This window comes from Halyomorpha halys, unplaced genomic scaffold (genome assembly GCF_000696795.3).
Source record: "Halyomorpha halys isolate HHAL.00 unplaced genomic scaffold, Hhal_1.1 Scaffold59.1, whole genome shotgun sequence".
NCBI classification, from domain to species: domain Eukaryota; kingdom Metazoa; phylum Arthropoda; class Insecta; order Hemiptera; family Pentatomidae; genus Halyomorpha; species Halyomorpha halys.
The window spans coordinates 656103-673045 of record NW_027109400.1 but is presented as its reverse complement, the minus strand read 5'-3'; the positions used below and the strand labels follow the sequence as shown (position 1 = coordinate 673045).

The window sequence follows — 16943 nt, the reverse complement described above, 5'->3', positions numbered from 1 at the left end:
ACATCAGAAACCACTATTCAATTTTATAAACTACATTTGTTAATGAATGATTTTAATGTTTTATTATGAGCCATTATTATTTCAAAATATTATTGATATACTCAATTAATTTTATTTTTGACTGTTTTTAATTGAACAATAAAAATATCATCGACCTTTAGCTCAATTAATTAAAATAGATATACTGTTGTTTTTTAAGTACGTTACATAAAAATAATAGTCACAGAAATTTTAAGCCTTGTGTAAGACTTGGAAGGTAATTGATCTATTCCATGTACAATGAAACGGAGAAAAAATACTAAAACTTTACCACAGAGTGATAGCTTAGCTATGTCAGAAATTATAGTATTTAATATTCTTTTTAATCTGTATGTACTATATAATAGACCTAATTGACCCTAATAAATTACTTTATTAAAAATACTTATGTAACACTAAGATAGTTTTGAATGAAGAATTTCTTTCCGAGCGAGATGGAAGAATATTGATAACAAACATACAACTTGTTAAACATTAATAATTTCATATTAGTATGTAAAAAAATAATTCCTTTAATATTAGATGTATGGTATTAATTAATATAGATTATTTTAGTTAAAATTAAATTATTGTTCAAGTTAAGATATTGAAAACTTAAATTAAAACAAATCATAAACAAACTTTTTATAATTAAAAAACAATAAGAGATACATGCAAACTACCATCATATCATGCAATCATAGAGCCCACTTCACAACAAGATTTACGTTTCCATGCAGGATTATTGAGGAGAGTGCTTAGGTGCAGGGTAAAGGATTGAGGGTCAAATGTGTTGGCAATAGAAATACAAGATTAAACATTAAAATATAGTAAATATTATTAAATTAACTGTTGTATTACTAATGGTGTGCTAGGTAAATTCATCAAGTTGTATAGAAAAAACCTAACATTATAATGTACTATTAATCACAGTCTTTACTTTAGTCATTTAGGGTATTGAAAATTAGTTCTTTGCCAATTTTGTCATTTAAAAAAAAAATCTTTTTGAGGATAGTATAAATATTTATCATGAGATCAAAGTATAAGTTAAATAGATATGTATATTTGATCACACTTTATATCTCAAAGAAAGAATTTCTCTAATGCCTCTATTAAATCAAAATGTTCAAACAATAAATAATTTACACAGTAATCAATATACTGCATGTTTAAAACTAAAAATAACTAGGCTTTTTCTAGAAAATACAACTTGTGAATCAGCTGATAACAACTTATATCTAAATTTTAACTTAGTCACTCAAGTTTTTAAATATATACAAAACTTAAATTTGAAAAACTGTGCTTTCAAAGTAGGGCGTACAGTAAGTAAATCTACTGTGCATAAAAAAAATTGTAAAAAGGTAAACTTTTAATATTGATACTTCATATCAAATACTGATATTTCAAACCTACTTAGTAATAATTAGAATAAAAATGTATTTATTGATTTGTTATTCGTTATTCTAAATATATAATAAAAAAAAATATTAAAAAAGAAAAGAAAGGGTATATAAAAAAAAAAAAAATAATAGCTTAATTTAATTTGATTTGTTTTTATCTGTCCCATTTAAGTTGGAATTTCTTCATGGAATTCTTCCATAAAAAGAATGTAAATTTTGATTTGTTTTTTAATATTTAAATTATTTTATTTACGGATACAGATATTTATATAGAAGTAACAGATTGAGAATCAACTATCTTACAAGATACCGTTAGTTACATCACACTTAAATTACTTTACTACATTTCAACCAAATTCCGAACATTCCTTAACTTTAAGTGTAGAATAAAAATAGAAGTTGGTATAACTTAATTTCTTGTTTTATTTATTTCTTGTTCTTTTATATTATTTCACTAACCAAAAAATTAAAAAACGTTCAAGATTTATGAGATTTTTTAGTGAACATGCTGATTTAAAAATTATATATACAAACAATATATTGTTTTTAATTAATTAATGAAATATAAACAAACTAGAGCGTGAAGTAAAATTGTGGTCTTGTTGACTACAGTGCATTTAAAAACAATAAGCTCCAAACTAATTAAAAAAAAAAAAATGATACTGACTTGAAGTTGTTGCCTTTAAGGTGTCAGCAAGATATCTGCTAGAGCCTAGCCTGTTCAAAGCTTGAATACTGAACACATACTCCGTTCCCAGCTCAAGACCTGTCACCATATATTTTGTAACATTTCCTGTGTCCTCATACTTGTAAGTAGCTCCAGGAATGTTAACAGGCCTGTACCTGGAATTGTATTGAATAATTAGCTATGGATAAAAAGCAATAAAACAAAAAGTTTTCTTAATTATACTTTTTACAACACAAACCTCAGTCTGTATGATGCAGGAAGACCACCATCAAATCCAGGTTCCCAACCAAGTGTCAAAGAATCATGGCTGACATTATATACCTGAAGATTAGAAGGGGGGTCTGGAGCGTTTGTTAAAGCTAGTACGACCGTGTTGGTTGAAAATCCAAGATAGTTACGAGCGATACATTCGTATCTACCATAATCTGACTGCTCAATGTTTCGAATGAGTACAATAGACTCATAATGAACATCATCAATCTAAAAAAAAAAAAAAGAAAAATAATAATAAATTAACTATTATATATTCTTAAAATATCATTGAAATTGTGAATCCTAGTTTACAAAATTTCATTAATACCTGTTTGTAATCAATAAGATATTTATGATGATCAGTAGTAATAATTGAACTTCCTCGAGACCATGTAAAATTTACAGCTGGTGCAGCAGATACCCTGCATACAAGTCTTCCAGTTTCACCATTATTACTAGCAGATTTGAGCAAGTTAGGGGAGAGGTCCATTTCTGGTTTATCTACAAATGGAAATATATTATAATTATTTTCTTCTACATTATCACTTTAATAAAGTAATTCAATTTGTAATTAATCTTACGTTTGACAATGAGAAAAACATTCTTTGAAGTCTCATTCCCATAACCGTTATTAATAGTACATTGAAAATGGCCTATATCTTCTTTCTTAGCTTCATGTATGGTCAAAAAGGAAGTATTGTTTTGCCATGTTATTGCCGTTCTTTGGCTCATTTCAGGAAAGTCATCCCTATGCCATGTAACATGTTCCTGTGACAAAGGAGAACCATCAAACCTACACCAAAGCTGAGCATCTTCCTTAGGTGACACTGAAACACCATGGCTCGTACCAACAATGCTACCACCATCTAAAACAGAAAAAAATAGTCTCTTAGTTTTAGAGTGTCAAAAAATAACTACTGATTTTAAGTGTATATATAATACAATTGTTATCTTATCTATTATGGAATAAAAGTGATAATAATCTTACATAGTCTGAAAGATGAAAGAAAAAAATATTTATATTTATTTTTTAAGCAAACCATAATGATTAAAATAAGAGAAGAAAATAACAGTATCCTGCCAGATGTAGTTGCCATATTGTTTAACAGCATTAACATGTATGAAAAATAAAAATAATGTATGATTACTACAATAGTGGGTAGATGTAATGTATGTACAAATGAGGGTAGATGTAAGATACTAACAGAAAACAGTGAGATTGAAAGTAACAGTAGTAGAGCCTTCAGAATTAACAGCTTCACAAGTATAGACTCCAGTGAATGTTCTATGCAACCGAGTGAAGTTAATAAAGGGTCCTTCAACATGGATGTCTTTATTGGAAGATAGAGGAGCTCTGTCTTTAGTCCAAGTGTAGGTGAGTGCCGAGGGGTGACCAACTGCTTGGGATCCCAGCAGTAGGTTTTCACCCTCTATTCCGCTTACTTCAGTCTCACCAACTTCACTGAATACTGGTTTATCTAAAAAATAAAAGAAAAAAAAATATTATGGGAATAAAATTAAATCATTTCAAAAAATTGAATGAACTTACAATTTGTATGCTTTTCTACTAATCTAATATCCTTATTGAAGAGTAAAATTTATAAATACAAAAAATAAAATTCAATGCCATTAACATCTGAATTATAATTTAGAGAGGATTTAGATGGGAGAGAGCAGTTTAAAATGAAATGATAATACTTTATACAAAATTGCTCTACCTAGTTCACTAATGTCTTTCTTGCTCCATGTCTTCAAGAGTACTAAATAAACCAAAGAATGACAAACAAAACATTACTCAAACTGAGTGCTTAGTACAGCAGGGAATACTGTATGCATAAACAATGTACAATAATAAGACTTTTAATGTTTCTCATATACTATGATGTTGTATGCAGTTTTCAATAATAATTATTAGAACAAATTCTTATATATACACAGAAAATATTGGTAAGTATGATGGTTGATTAAATATTTTTTTCTATCACTAAGTGGAACAGTAATAAGAAAAAGCAAACTAAAGGTAATATTTTATTAAGAATTACTTTCAAAGGTAAAGCAAAACAAATTTTATAGAACTAGAAAGTAATAATGATAAAAAATTCAAGCCAATGAAATTTTCTGAACAATCAAATGTAAGAGTGATTTTTTATTCAACCACTCCCTTCAATATTATGGACTATTAGTAACCAAATTAACTGTTTACATTTTAATTATGCTCAAATTAGTTATTTTAATAAATAGAATGTATTTACAGTTTAAAAAGATTAGTTTAAGTTCTTCACTGTTGTTAGTAAGCTAACCAAAAATAGATGGCAAAATATCAAGATTTATATATATATCAAAATTAAAACAAGTATAGAATATGTATTTTAATTTAATATACTGCCTAAATTATAAAAGAATATTTGGAGATTTTGAAATACATTTTGATAAGTAAAACAAATAAAATAAAAAACAGAGAATACTTTAGCCACTTAAAGCTGAAGGAACTTACATAAAACAGACATTGTTATTGCATCATGGACACTCCTTTGTAATACAGTATTTGCAGCTTGACAGGTGTACACATCACCATCAATTTCCGGAGTTATGTTCAATTTCAGCTGAATGGATGACACAGTACCACCATGGAGTCCAGGCTTACTGGAGTTAGAGATTCCTTCAGTTACAGAGATTCCTTCTCGCCACCAAGACATCTCGGAAGGAGGATTCGAAGAGCTTGCATCACAGGTGAGGGTGGCTATAGTACCAGCTCGAAGTTCTTCTGGTTCTTTTTTAATCTTAACATGTTCTGGAGGGACTGTAAAAGTATGATTTATTATTACCACAATCATCACAACTAATTGCATCAATTTTTCTTCCTTTTTCCTTAAACTTAATTAAGGTAATTTCAAATACTTACAATGCACACTTAGCTGAACTCTTTCAATTAAAGGAATCTCAGTAGCTGGGTTAGAAGCTTCACATTTATAAACAGCTTCATTATCAGTTACATTTGCAAGGATAGTTACTTCTGCAGATACAGACCTGTCATTTGTTTTTGAGACTGAATTAATCTAAAAAAAAAAAAATTAAAAATCACAATTAGATATGTACTTATTTCATCAAACAAAATTAAATATGTTAGAACAAACTAACCTTCTTGTCATTTTTATACCATGTCAGAGTAGCCAGAGGATTCCCTCCAGAAGAAATACATGATATTTTCTGTAAAGTCCCAGCAGCAATGTGAATCCCTTTTGTATATCCTGTAAGAATCGGCTGACCAGGGGGATCTAAACCCATGAAAATTGAGATTAGCCAATTTAGGTAAACAAATTCAACCAAAATGTGATAAAATAAACAAATATTTTACATAAGACATTGATGGTGTGAGTGCTGACAATATTTTCAGTTAATTGCTTGTTCAATCCGTGACAGATAACAACGAGTGACTTCTGATTTGGACCTATGACGGCAGTAGTGTTGGAGGTGGTGAACCATCCCCCTTCAGGAGCTGGGATGGTGTGCTGTGTAGCATTCCTGACTTGCCTACCATTGACCATCCACTTGATATCGGCAGGAGGGTTACTGCTGGCAGTCGTGCAAGTCAAAGGTACAGTGTCTCCAACCCTTGCCTCAGTGGGGCCAGAAATAGTGACCTGTGTAGGAGCAACTGCAAAAAAAAAAAAAAAAAATCAAAAGTTAGCAGTGTGATTTAAGCTAATTTAGTATCAAGTTCATAACATCACTATTCAAAATTTCACTATCACTTCAACTGAAAACAAAGTATTAATTTAAAAGACAATACTAAAACCTGCCTAGACTTATGGACTAATACTTGCCAGGTATTATTTGTTAAGCTTCTTTCTTAAGCAATTTAGAAACAATAGGCACACATCGAAAATAGAACCATAGTGGAAAACATTAAATAAAAAGTTCTTAAATTATCTGTTGGATAGCTTAATCAAGGTTTCAAAAAAAATTTTTTTCAATGGAAAATGAAATTTAGTCTTTGAAATAATTTGGATTAAAAAGTAATGGTAACATTGAATATCATACATTTATTTTATGAAAGTGACAGTGTTTTTTTAAACAATGTAATTGGGGTGAAGTCTTATATAATTTAAAATAATACATAAGCTACTCACATAATACAGTTAGATCCACCTCAGCTTTCAAAGGCGATTTACTCATAATATTAGAAGCTTCACATCGATATTTAGCTTTATTGTCATTAGCATCTGCAGTAAAAGAATAAATATTTTCAGACAGTCTGCCAGAGGTCCTGTAGGCCATTCTGATCTGTTCGCTGTTCTTGTACCAAATCAGTTGAGCAGGAGGATTACCACCACGAGACCTGCAAACTAACTCCACGTTTTGCCCACGTCTAATTGTTTCACCTTCTGTATATCCGTCAATATAAGGAAGTCCAGGTGGATCTGTAAAAATGAAAATAATAATTATTGATATTATTTATTATTTAAACATTAAAAATTAATTATAATTTATAAAGCCATTTTGTAATATTTAATATACAATTAAATGAACTTTTTGGAAAATAATACAAGTATAAACTTAATTAAAGATTTATTGATAGGTTTTGTAACTTACACAATACACTAAGCTGGACAGTAACTCTCAGAGGCATATCTGAATGCAGAGCTTCATGCCTAGCTTCACAAGTGTAATCAGCAAAGTCATCTTCTGCAGTAGGTTGTAAAGTTATCTTACTAGAAACATCATATCTTTTAACCTTTTTAGAGGGGTCTACCACCACTACTTTATCCTCCCGTTTATCTAAAAAGACAATAAAATAACCATTAATCTTTTAAATTAATAGATAAATAAAATTATGTAACTCAAAAGATTGGTATAATATTCTCAATAGAGAAATTTGTTGTATACATAATAATTTGTTGCATACATAATTATGTGTCTGCTTATAATTAAGAATGAAAGAAAGTTAAACTTATAAAGGGTCTTAAGTGTACTTGATAAGAATGCACAATAGGTATTCAACTTGCAGTTGAAATGGTTAGCTAGGAGTAGAAGTAATAGCCATTGAACTGTTGAGAAGTAGTTATAATTCAAGCTTAATAACCTCGAAAAAAATAAATACCGACTATAACGTTTTAAGGAGTATTTCGTGATATGACCCAGATACTATTCGATCATATATTATATAAATTAAAATTAAATTACCAATGTAATTTTAAGTAATCGAGAACCCAATGACGGGACATATGTGATGAAGCCGTTTTAGTACAGAAATGATGTGAAAGAAAATTCGAGGGTGAATTATTAATAAGAATCTTAAAATACAATCTCGATTATAACGATAGCCATCTAAATAAATTCTAATGCACATAAGCGGAGAAAGTACGACAGGGAATTTTTTCACTATTTTTCTATAAAAATCTAAAATATTACTCCATGAAATCTGATCATCCATTGTAATCTGACTGAAAATTGTAAAGATTCTCTATTTTTTAATTTATTACTAAAACAGGTTGCTTCATGTTGACTACTGATTCAATTAACGTGGGGCGAAGTGAACAAACAGGATACCCGGCTTGAGCTACACTTTAATAGGGGCGCTAAATCATATTGAAACAACCAATAGTTTTGAAAAAATAATACTTATCATAACTTCGGATCAACAATAGTTTCGGGTGACAGAAATCTTTAAAATCATGCATGCAACAGATCGAAAAAGAAAATACATATATGCATTTTTTCGTATTTAATACTTCAATGTTGTACAACGCTTAGTTTAGTTTCCTTTTTGCAATAACATTTATGGCACGTGTATTTAAAGGATGATTTTTTAAAACGTAGTAAATTTTCAATAAAATATGAATCCAATATATAAATTCAGTATCTAGAGACGCGAATCAAAAACATGGCGGCCCATTGACGGATCAGCCACAGCTTCCATTATAAATTAAGGGTAATATTTATAGTACCGACCAGTACATACTAATACAGCAAGGGGACAAGGCACTATATATTATTTCACATTCGAGTGTCCCTAAATGCCTAGGACAGTCACAACATAAATCTGTCCTCCTCTGGCGGGTCAATACTCCTGATATATTGGAGGACCTGTGCTTCCGAATCATGGGCCCTCGGCATAATGATATATAGGGCTACAAGTCCAGTTTGCGATTGTACCAAGAAAAAACAATAAAAATGATAAAGAAAATATAAGGGGGATAATAAAGCAAGAATTAGAAATAACAGCAATAATTCTTGGTCGGGGAATACTACGCCTCAACTGCATACGCTCATTAAAAAAAAAAAAAAAATAAAAGAGCATTTTCAATATACCGACAGACAAATTTTGATGTTTCTTAAACTATGAATGATCGAGGAATATTAATCGATTTAGTATCTTTTTTTAATGCCTAACTTAATTTTAAGATAATTTTTTTTATGGTTCATTTTTTTTTTTTTAAAGCATAAGTGGGAATACTAAATTATTTATAACATTAACCTAAAGAGACTAAGAAAAACAGAACCATATTTGATTCCTATTATTCAAAGTTGATTATAAGTCTCTAAACTTAGGAACCTCTTAAAAAAAAAAGGATTTCCATAAAGTTATTCGCCCCATCCTATATTTCTGTAAATCTCTCGTTTATTCTTGATATAAGTAACAAAAATACTATCCCGATAATGGAAGTCCGCAAACGATTAAAAGAGGTTGAGCTGGAAGTTCTTGTCTTCGGGAAATTTTCCCTGAAGTTCAAAATTTTAGACTATAGTATTCTTCTTAGTTAGGTTCAGCTAATGTGTGACCACGCTTTCTCCAACATTCATGTGATAAAAATAAATACCTTTTATTTGCTCCCGAATCCTCACTTCAATTTATTTATCACGTCATCAACCAGAGTTGAACTGGAATTTAAAAACTTGGCCAACAAAATCATTAAGAATTGTGCATTATTGTATGAATTATTTTCTACCTAATTTTTCATTAACACATTTTAAAAATGTGTTTATTATAATACTTTTCACGTAATATTTTACTAAACTTATACTTTTTAAAATATCTTTAAAAAATCACAATTTCTTAAAACAGAAAAAGAAAAATTTTTGCGATAAATTAGGAAATGGTTTTGGAAAAAAAAGAGTAAATTGAATCATTTTTAAGTTTACAAACTAGTTGATAATTCTTGATCCTGACATAAGAGACAATCTTAGATGCTTTTAATAAATTGATGTACTTAGCTTCGATCCAAGAACGCAAGACGATACCACATCGTAACGTAAATCATCTAATTTTCCGCAATTATATTAATTAAACACAATATGAGGCGAGGAATTAGAAAATTAAGAGTGTTAAAGACCCAATTAGAATAAATTATTACAGAGACTAAAGCCCTATTAATTACACGCGACCTACATTCTACCCTTACCAATTAATATTTACCGAGTTAATAAATTATTTAAATAACACAGTATCTTTTCTCCTAGGAAGTAAATGGCTTGAAACCTAAGTGGGACCAAATGAAACACCTCTAAGAGCGCTTACTTATCTCAACAAGAACCCGTTTAAGTGCAATACTCCTCTCTCGTTAGTAATAATGTCACAAGGGAACTAAAACAATTTAGGTCAATTTTAACTAAATTGCATGTTTTAACTGAGTAATTAATTACAAAACTAATTTTTGTATTAAAAGATTAAAAATAAATAAATATATGTACAAATAAATCTGTGTGCAGTATTTTGTAATGAGGTAATGTTTTAACTGAAGTATTTGTAATATTTAGATTTGTTATTGCTTATACTAAATATATATTTTGTATCTCATACACATACCATTAAACCCACGAAGGGAACGAACAAAATAAGCCAAATTGTCACAACACACAAACTAAGATCTTTCTAAATAAATACAATTAATTTAATTCATTAATTTTAGTATTAATATTTCATTAATATTTATCCATTAGAAAAAGCATTTAAATATTTCTGGTATAATAATTAAATATTTTTGAATAATAATTAAATTTTGAATGATATTAAATTAAATTTTTTAATAAATGGCGTAGTTTATATTATTATATATTGTTCAAAATGAGATTAATTTTTTTATGGAATGTAAGCATAAAATAAACAAACCAAAATAAAAAATAAGCCAAGCATTCATCATTTTGTGATTATTTAAAATGATTAGAGACTACTAAGAAACATATTACGATTTTTCTTTAATAAAAAATAGGGAAAACCTGTTGATACCTATAATGCTGTCAATTTTGTATTAACTCTCTTGGTACCCTTTCGAAAAGCTTCTAATTAATTTCATATATCAATTGGTACAGAAGGATATCAATGTAAATGTTTAATAAATCAAACAGGAGTGACAATTTTAATATTCATAAAGAAAGTATGACATATATGAGATGAAGAGATTTCCGCAATAGGAAGTTAATAAAATATTCCTTTGACAAATATTTAGTAGGGTAAAAAAAAAAAAAAATCGATTTTTAGAATATACCTAATAAACATAATACTTATCCTAAGCACTTATTGTATATTCATTTAATTATTGCGAAAAACAAACATAAAATGCTGATATATGTAATCATTTCAACAAACAGAAATGCTAGTCCGTGCCAAGAGTGCCTTTCTGTATAAACTCTAATTATGAATAACTTTGATTTATTTTTGTATATCTACCTAAGTTTTCCAACCCATGTATAAAAATAAAAAAAAATGAATAAATTAAATACACGCAAACAAGTTAAATGAACACGATTTCCACTTTTTTTGCTAAAAAAATTAGGTTTTTTTTTCATCACTTTTTTCCCCTAGAACTTAGGAGCCTTAATTTCTGTTTTAAAAAGAAGCATTTTCATATATCATAACAGACAATTGGTTAAAAAAAAAATCATTTGGTTATACTTTTTAGGAAGACATCCTACCTGGTGATACATTTCATTGACATCTATCACAAAATAATTTTATTTTTATGTTTTTATTTTTCGGGGGATTTTTAATTTTTTGTTTTATCTAAAACCAACCCCCTAAAATTGTTCATACATTTTTCTAATTTAAATAAAAATGTACTATGATCAACATTTAACACCCTCAAAATTAAGAAAATTATAAATATTGAATACTTAAACAAAATTGTGTATTAAAACTAAAATATTAAATTACTAACAGGTGGTTATATAATTTAATAAATTGTGTATCAAATAAAGAAGATAAGAAGCAAAATATTTTAGGAAAATTAAATAGGGATACCACTATCATTATGGTTAAGAAGGAGTAGGAGTAATAAAAAAAATATATTTTTTTTTTTTAAATACAGAAATATAGGCAGTATAAAAAGGTTCCCCAGGGAAATAAGGGAAAGTCTTCCCAGACATTTTCACCCTGTACCAACAAATTTGATATTGTCAACCTCAACCATTAAGGGTTTAAGGATAGATATTTCATAAAGGCCGAAGAGGAATTACATTTAATAACTTAACAACGAAGCATATGACAAGAAATTAACAATAAAAATACGAATGGCTAGGTTAATATTGTTAATACTGATAATAAACTAATATTATCAAGCTGTATTCAGTACACTGCAATTACAATCTATTTATCATAGATAATAGATATGCAACAAGGGATATTTTTCTGATAAGATAGGTTGCACCGAATTTTCATAAAATATTGAAAAGTCTAACGGTTTAAACTTAATAACAAAAAAAATTGAATTTGCAAACCATCAGAATGGAGTGATAATGGTAATTAGCCATTCACGAAATAACTGACATATATTTGTTATTAACAATGTTCCAGTTACGGGAACCGGAATATTTTAGTTATAGAGAACGACGGCCGGACACGAAAGAGAAAAAAAGTACGTGATTTCGTTTTTTATTTATCTCTCGCTCATGTATTTCTACTGTATTTTCCCTCTCTCCCCCCCCCTCTCTCTCTCTATCAGGTGTCTTTTTATTTTTTTTTCTTCTTCTCTAGTTATTACAGACCGCAAAAAAAAAAAAAAAAAAAAAAAAAAAAGATGGACGAAAGGCTGCAAGGAATAAAAATGCTGAGGCAGGCTAAAAATATTTCATATTTTAGATCAAGACCGATTTATCATTCCAACATAGGAGTGTTGTATTCAAAACAGATATCTACTATCTAGATTCAATATGACATTTGAAGATGAAGGGCAAACTAATACACCTAGAAATGAATTTAAAAAAAAAGAAAAAGTGAGCTGTTGAAAAATAAAAAATAATTTAATTGTTTATTAATTATTATTAAAAAGCGCGAAACAACTTGAACCAAATGTTATGGAATGGCAGGCAAAGAAAAAAATTGAGTATTTGTTAGGACGTAGAACTACCGAAAATGTGGGTAGTGGGAGAAAAAAAGAAGAGACATTCAAAAGGCACTTATTACATTAATTAATTCACACATCAAATTACATTAAATCTATACAAACTTTTAATCTTGTAATTCCATTTTGAGGGAGAAGGTACAACTTCAAAAACACGAAAAAATATTTGGATATGAGGAAATTCGGACATTAATTCAAACCAATTGATCAATTCGTGTCCTCCTTACGAATCCAATTTCCTTATCTAATTTCAGCTAATTCGATACTAAGGGGGGAGGGGGAGTGCGCTTGAGCTGCCCAAAGAGCGGGAATGAGCCCAGATTTTTGTCTCGTACCAAAGAGTTTAATCACATGTATAAAGCATATGCATATAAGGATGACTACAGACGTACATTTAAATGTGTGTTACAAATTTCAGTTTGCACCGAAAGTTATATAAGTTAAGGCCTTAAACGAAAATAGAATGAATATACAATAAATGATTAACAGCATTATTGTAACAGCAGATTTTTAATTCTTTCGTTATTAAAGTTCAATATGCATAAAACATCAATTTAATTCTAAACAAATCAATTAAAAACTGTTCAATCTGTGAAGATTCAACGTATTTTTTAAAACTATTAAATAAAAATAAACAAAAAACATTAAACAATTTTCCTCCATACTGCTTATTATAATAGAGATTAAGGAAACTTACCAAGCTTCAGTTCAACGTTGCCCCTAAACCAAACGATTTTAGCTGCTGGCTTAGAATTCTTGACCAAGCATTCCAGCTGAAATTCCTGATTTTCTTTTATTTCAATTTTTGAATTAGGCGGGTGTCCAACCATCTCTATGGAAGAAGGTGGCGCTGTAACAAAAAATAGTTAAATTAAAAAATGTATATAAAAACAAAAAAAGCTGTATTTTAATATATACATATAAGTAATATTGTTTAATAATTCTAATTGTGTGGACAGAGAACTGTAAAAACAGTAAAACTCTAAAGACTGTAATATATGGAGCCACATAATAGAAATATACTGTCATTACTTTTAATGATGAATATGTTTATTGCTAAGAAACCGAAAAATAAATCAAATGGAAAATTGGAACTTTTTATTCTAAATATTGAGTGAAAGTATTAGACGAAAATTGGTAGTGATCTCCTCAGGTTTTCCATTAGTACTTTAATAGGACTTGGTCGATTATAAGAGAATGTATTAAATACTCTTCTGAATTAAAAAAAAAAAAAAGAGCTGAATTAAACTTTTCTATTTTCAAGTTTATTCAACAAGACAAAAAGTGGCGTTTCAAAAAATATTCTACGTCGACTATATCTCAGGAAACCCATTCAACCTTTTCTTTTTGATTAAACTGAACTATAATGACTTTTTGAGGCGATAGGAGAACTACAAGGCCTCTTAATTCATCACATAGCAGGAAAAAACTTTCTAGAAACATGACAAAAATTCAGAAAACACTTTTTCTTTCACATGTACATAAGCCATAAACTTGTAGGCCTATAAAAGAAGAATGGATAACATAAGGGTAAGGGGAAGACGAGGTGCGGATATCCAATTTATTCCAGACTCTCCAGTTACGTAGCATTTGTTTTATTCAGGATCGACGGGCTGGGTCACTGGATTTGCCTAACTAACTTTATCCTATATCCTACTCTCTTCTGGATCAGGGCCTTGTTCGCCTCACATTCTGAGTTGTTGTAAGGTTATGTTATCACCTTGTAGAGCTAGGTCAACGAGTTCCGTCGGCAAAGAATATGTATCCTAAACATATAAGTAACAAGAGATAAAATAGCCGAAGAAAATATTAAAGTAATTTTAAATTTTACTAATTCATTCAACATTTGAGTCATCAATCCCTTTCCCTTTAAGAGCATGTGCTCGGGAACACCAAGGCGCCTAGCAACTGTTTAAGTCATCAACGTGTTCATGAGTTTTCAATAAAATATTAGTTATTAATTTGACATAAACCAATTTGTCTGAAAATAGGAGGGTAACCCCAAATGTACAGTCTCCCATATTTTTTAAAAAATATCCAACCCCATATATTTTCTAAAATATTTACATAATTTTGTAGGTTTTGCATTTTTCTTTTTTTTTTATACAATTACTTCTTTCGGTGAATTTCTGAAGAATGAATCTCATTTTCACTACTTCATCGGAGCAGAATCGCCTTCCAGCCATATAATATAATTGTGCATCAAGCTGGACTGAAGGCAGGGTGATGATGATTGCGTTTATTGTGGTTTCTATCAGCTATAAAGGCAACCGACAAAACCCCCTTTCGATTACAGAGTTACTATGAGTGACGGACTGTAATTGTTTGAATTTTCGGGCAGATTATGTCTGCTACATCTTCCGTGTATATTCCGGACATGAGTAACAAAATGAGATTGATCTCTTTATCAAGGACATGGCGGGGAACTGGTATCACAAGGTCACCCTAAAAGCTATCACAGAGTCAATAAAACTGTATTAATCGAGATGAGTATTATTTAGGAAAATAGACTATGTTCAACCTGATGAAAATGTTATAGAAAATAAATAGAATTAAACATTTCTAAAATATATATAACATTTCAACAATATTTTCTGCTGAAATTCTACTAATTTAATTAATTACTATTTATTACTAATTAATAATGTTTTTTTTTTTTTTCCAGTTGGCCCAATAGACCTTTTAGGTCTTAGGCAGCTCTAACCGACCTTCTCCACGTCTACCTGTCTTGGGCTACTGTTATACAGCTGGCCTTTCGCATCTTTGTTCTGTCTATCCATCTGGTTTTTGGCCTTCCACATGGTCTCTTGCCAACAGTAATGTTCATTGTTTTGTAGAAGCGTCCTGATGGATTGTTTCGAGCCACAACTGAACTCCTTGCCTTCATATCATGAGATATTGACTGACCAGTCTCTACAAGAAGTTTACTGTTGATAAGTTCATCTTCTCCTGTTAAGGTTCTTCCCAGATCGCTACGGTAATCGTACGAAGGACCAGATTTGTACCTTTTTTTGTAATATAGGGATCTCATGTGAAACATAATACATTATGAACAACTGATTATTAAAATATAAGATATATAGGAAAAATTGAAAGTTACATTTGATTCTTTAAATAATTAGTAATTATAAAGCCACAAAATGGTCTTCTATTTTTAAATAACCCACTTTGCAAGCAGAGCTGAGAATCAAAGAAGCGCTAAATATTGCCCACATGTTGAAGCTCAAAGTTGAAGCGAGCATGGTAATTTATTCAACAACATGGGCTGAATGTAGGCCAGGAGTCAGTCCCCTGTTGTTATAAGGTTTGTCAATATTAGCAATAAGCCAGGACCAGTTCAAAGTTGTTTGCAGCCTTCCATTAACAACATATAAAGTTAAAAAACATTTATTTTTTTTTTTTGCTAATAATAATTCTAAAAATGGAAATTGACAAAGTGAATTTCAATAACTTGGTCTGTCATTCGGCAATGAAATGAAAAATTACCATATATAAATCCTTTATTAGAATTTTATGTAGTAAAAAATAATAGTAAATTCATAAATGAGAAAATATAAATATTTTTGTCATTGTTTTATGAATACAAATAAACTATAATGAATGTAATCAATGTTATAACATTACTTATTTTATAACATGATGTTATGCCAAAATAAGTAGTTCATAAGAATAACGCTTTTTAAATTTACGACCAATTAAAGCAACCTAAAAAAATAAAATAAAATATTTAATATGGTATCTTAAAGGTGTAAAAAATAGGTAATCCTTTTTTATGGCTAGAGGTTGGTATGGTGAACCATTAAATATGTTCCCAAATTGATTTCATGGTTAACAATCAAAATCAAATTCCTGTTTTAATTACTAGTCTAGTAATTAATTCATCGTTAATAGGCTCACTCATAAGTTATTTAAGTCATCGCAACATTGACCGTTTACGTGATATTAAGGTAAAATTCAAAACAATCAAACCTTAATTAATATAAGCCATTGAAGCGACTTGCCCAATCAATAATTAAAGATTTATAATTTCATTAAAATAATTTTCTTGCAGAAAACAAAAACTAGTTTCTATTATCAGGTGTAGTTGACCGTAGATTACAAATTGGAGATGGTCGGGGGGTGGGTGCGGTCAGCAAAGGAACAACATAAATAAACAAAAAAATATTTATTTATGCCAACGTGTCTACCTGATTTCCAGGTCTTCATCAGGGCTATAAAAACAAAAGGACAACAACCATTATTTAGAGA

General features: G+C 29.5%; 1 protein-coding gene across 3 annotated transcripts in view; it reads right to left on the bottom strand.

Moving 5' to 3' along the window:
• LOC106692535 (sticks and stones) overlaps nucleotides 1-16943 on the bottom strand; it is a 77859-nt gene that overhangs the window by 4734 nt on the left and 56182 nt on the right. For all 3 annotated transcript variants that reach the window (XM_014438533.3, XM_014438535.3, XM_014438534.3), the window contains exons 2-13: nucleotides 13393-13545; nucleotides 6952-7137; nucleotides 6489-6779; nucleotides 5714-6013; nucleotides 5497-5633; nucleotides 5261-5414; nucleotides 4853-5158; nucleotides 3564-3836; nucleotides 2940-3224; nucleotides 2687-2859; nucleotides 2345-2586; nucleotides 2086-2261 (exon numbers count right to left, since the gene is read on the bottom strand). In XM_014438533.3, coding sequence (XP_014294019.3) covers nucleotides 2086-2261; nucleotides 2345-2586; nucleotides 2687-2859; nucleotides 2940-3224; nucleotides 3564-3836; nucleotides 4853-5158; nucleotides 5261-5414; nucleotides 5497-5633; nucleotides 5714-6013; nucleotides 6489-6779; nucleotides 6952-7137; nucleotides 13393-13545 — 2676 coding nt within the window. The remainder of the gene's footprint in view (nucleotides 1-2085; nucleotides 2262-2344; nucleotides 2587-2686; nucleotides 2860-2939; nucleotides 3225-3563; nucleotides 3837-4852; nucleotides 5159-5260; nucleotides 5415-5496; nucleotides 5634-5713; nucleotides 6014-6488; nucleotides 6780-6951; nucleotides 7138-13392; nucleotides 13546-16943) is intronic.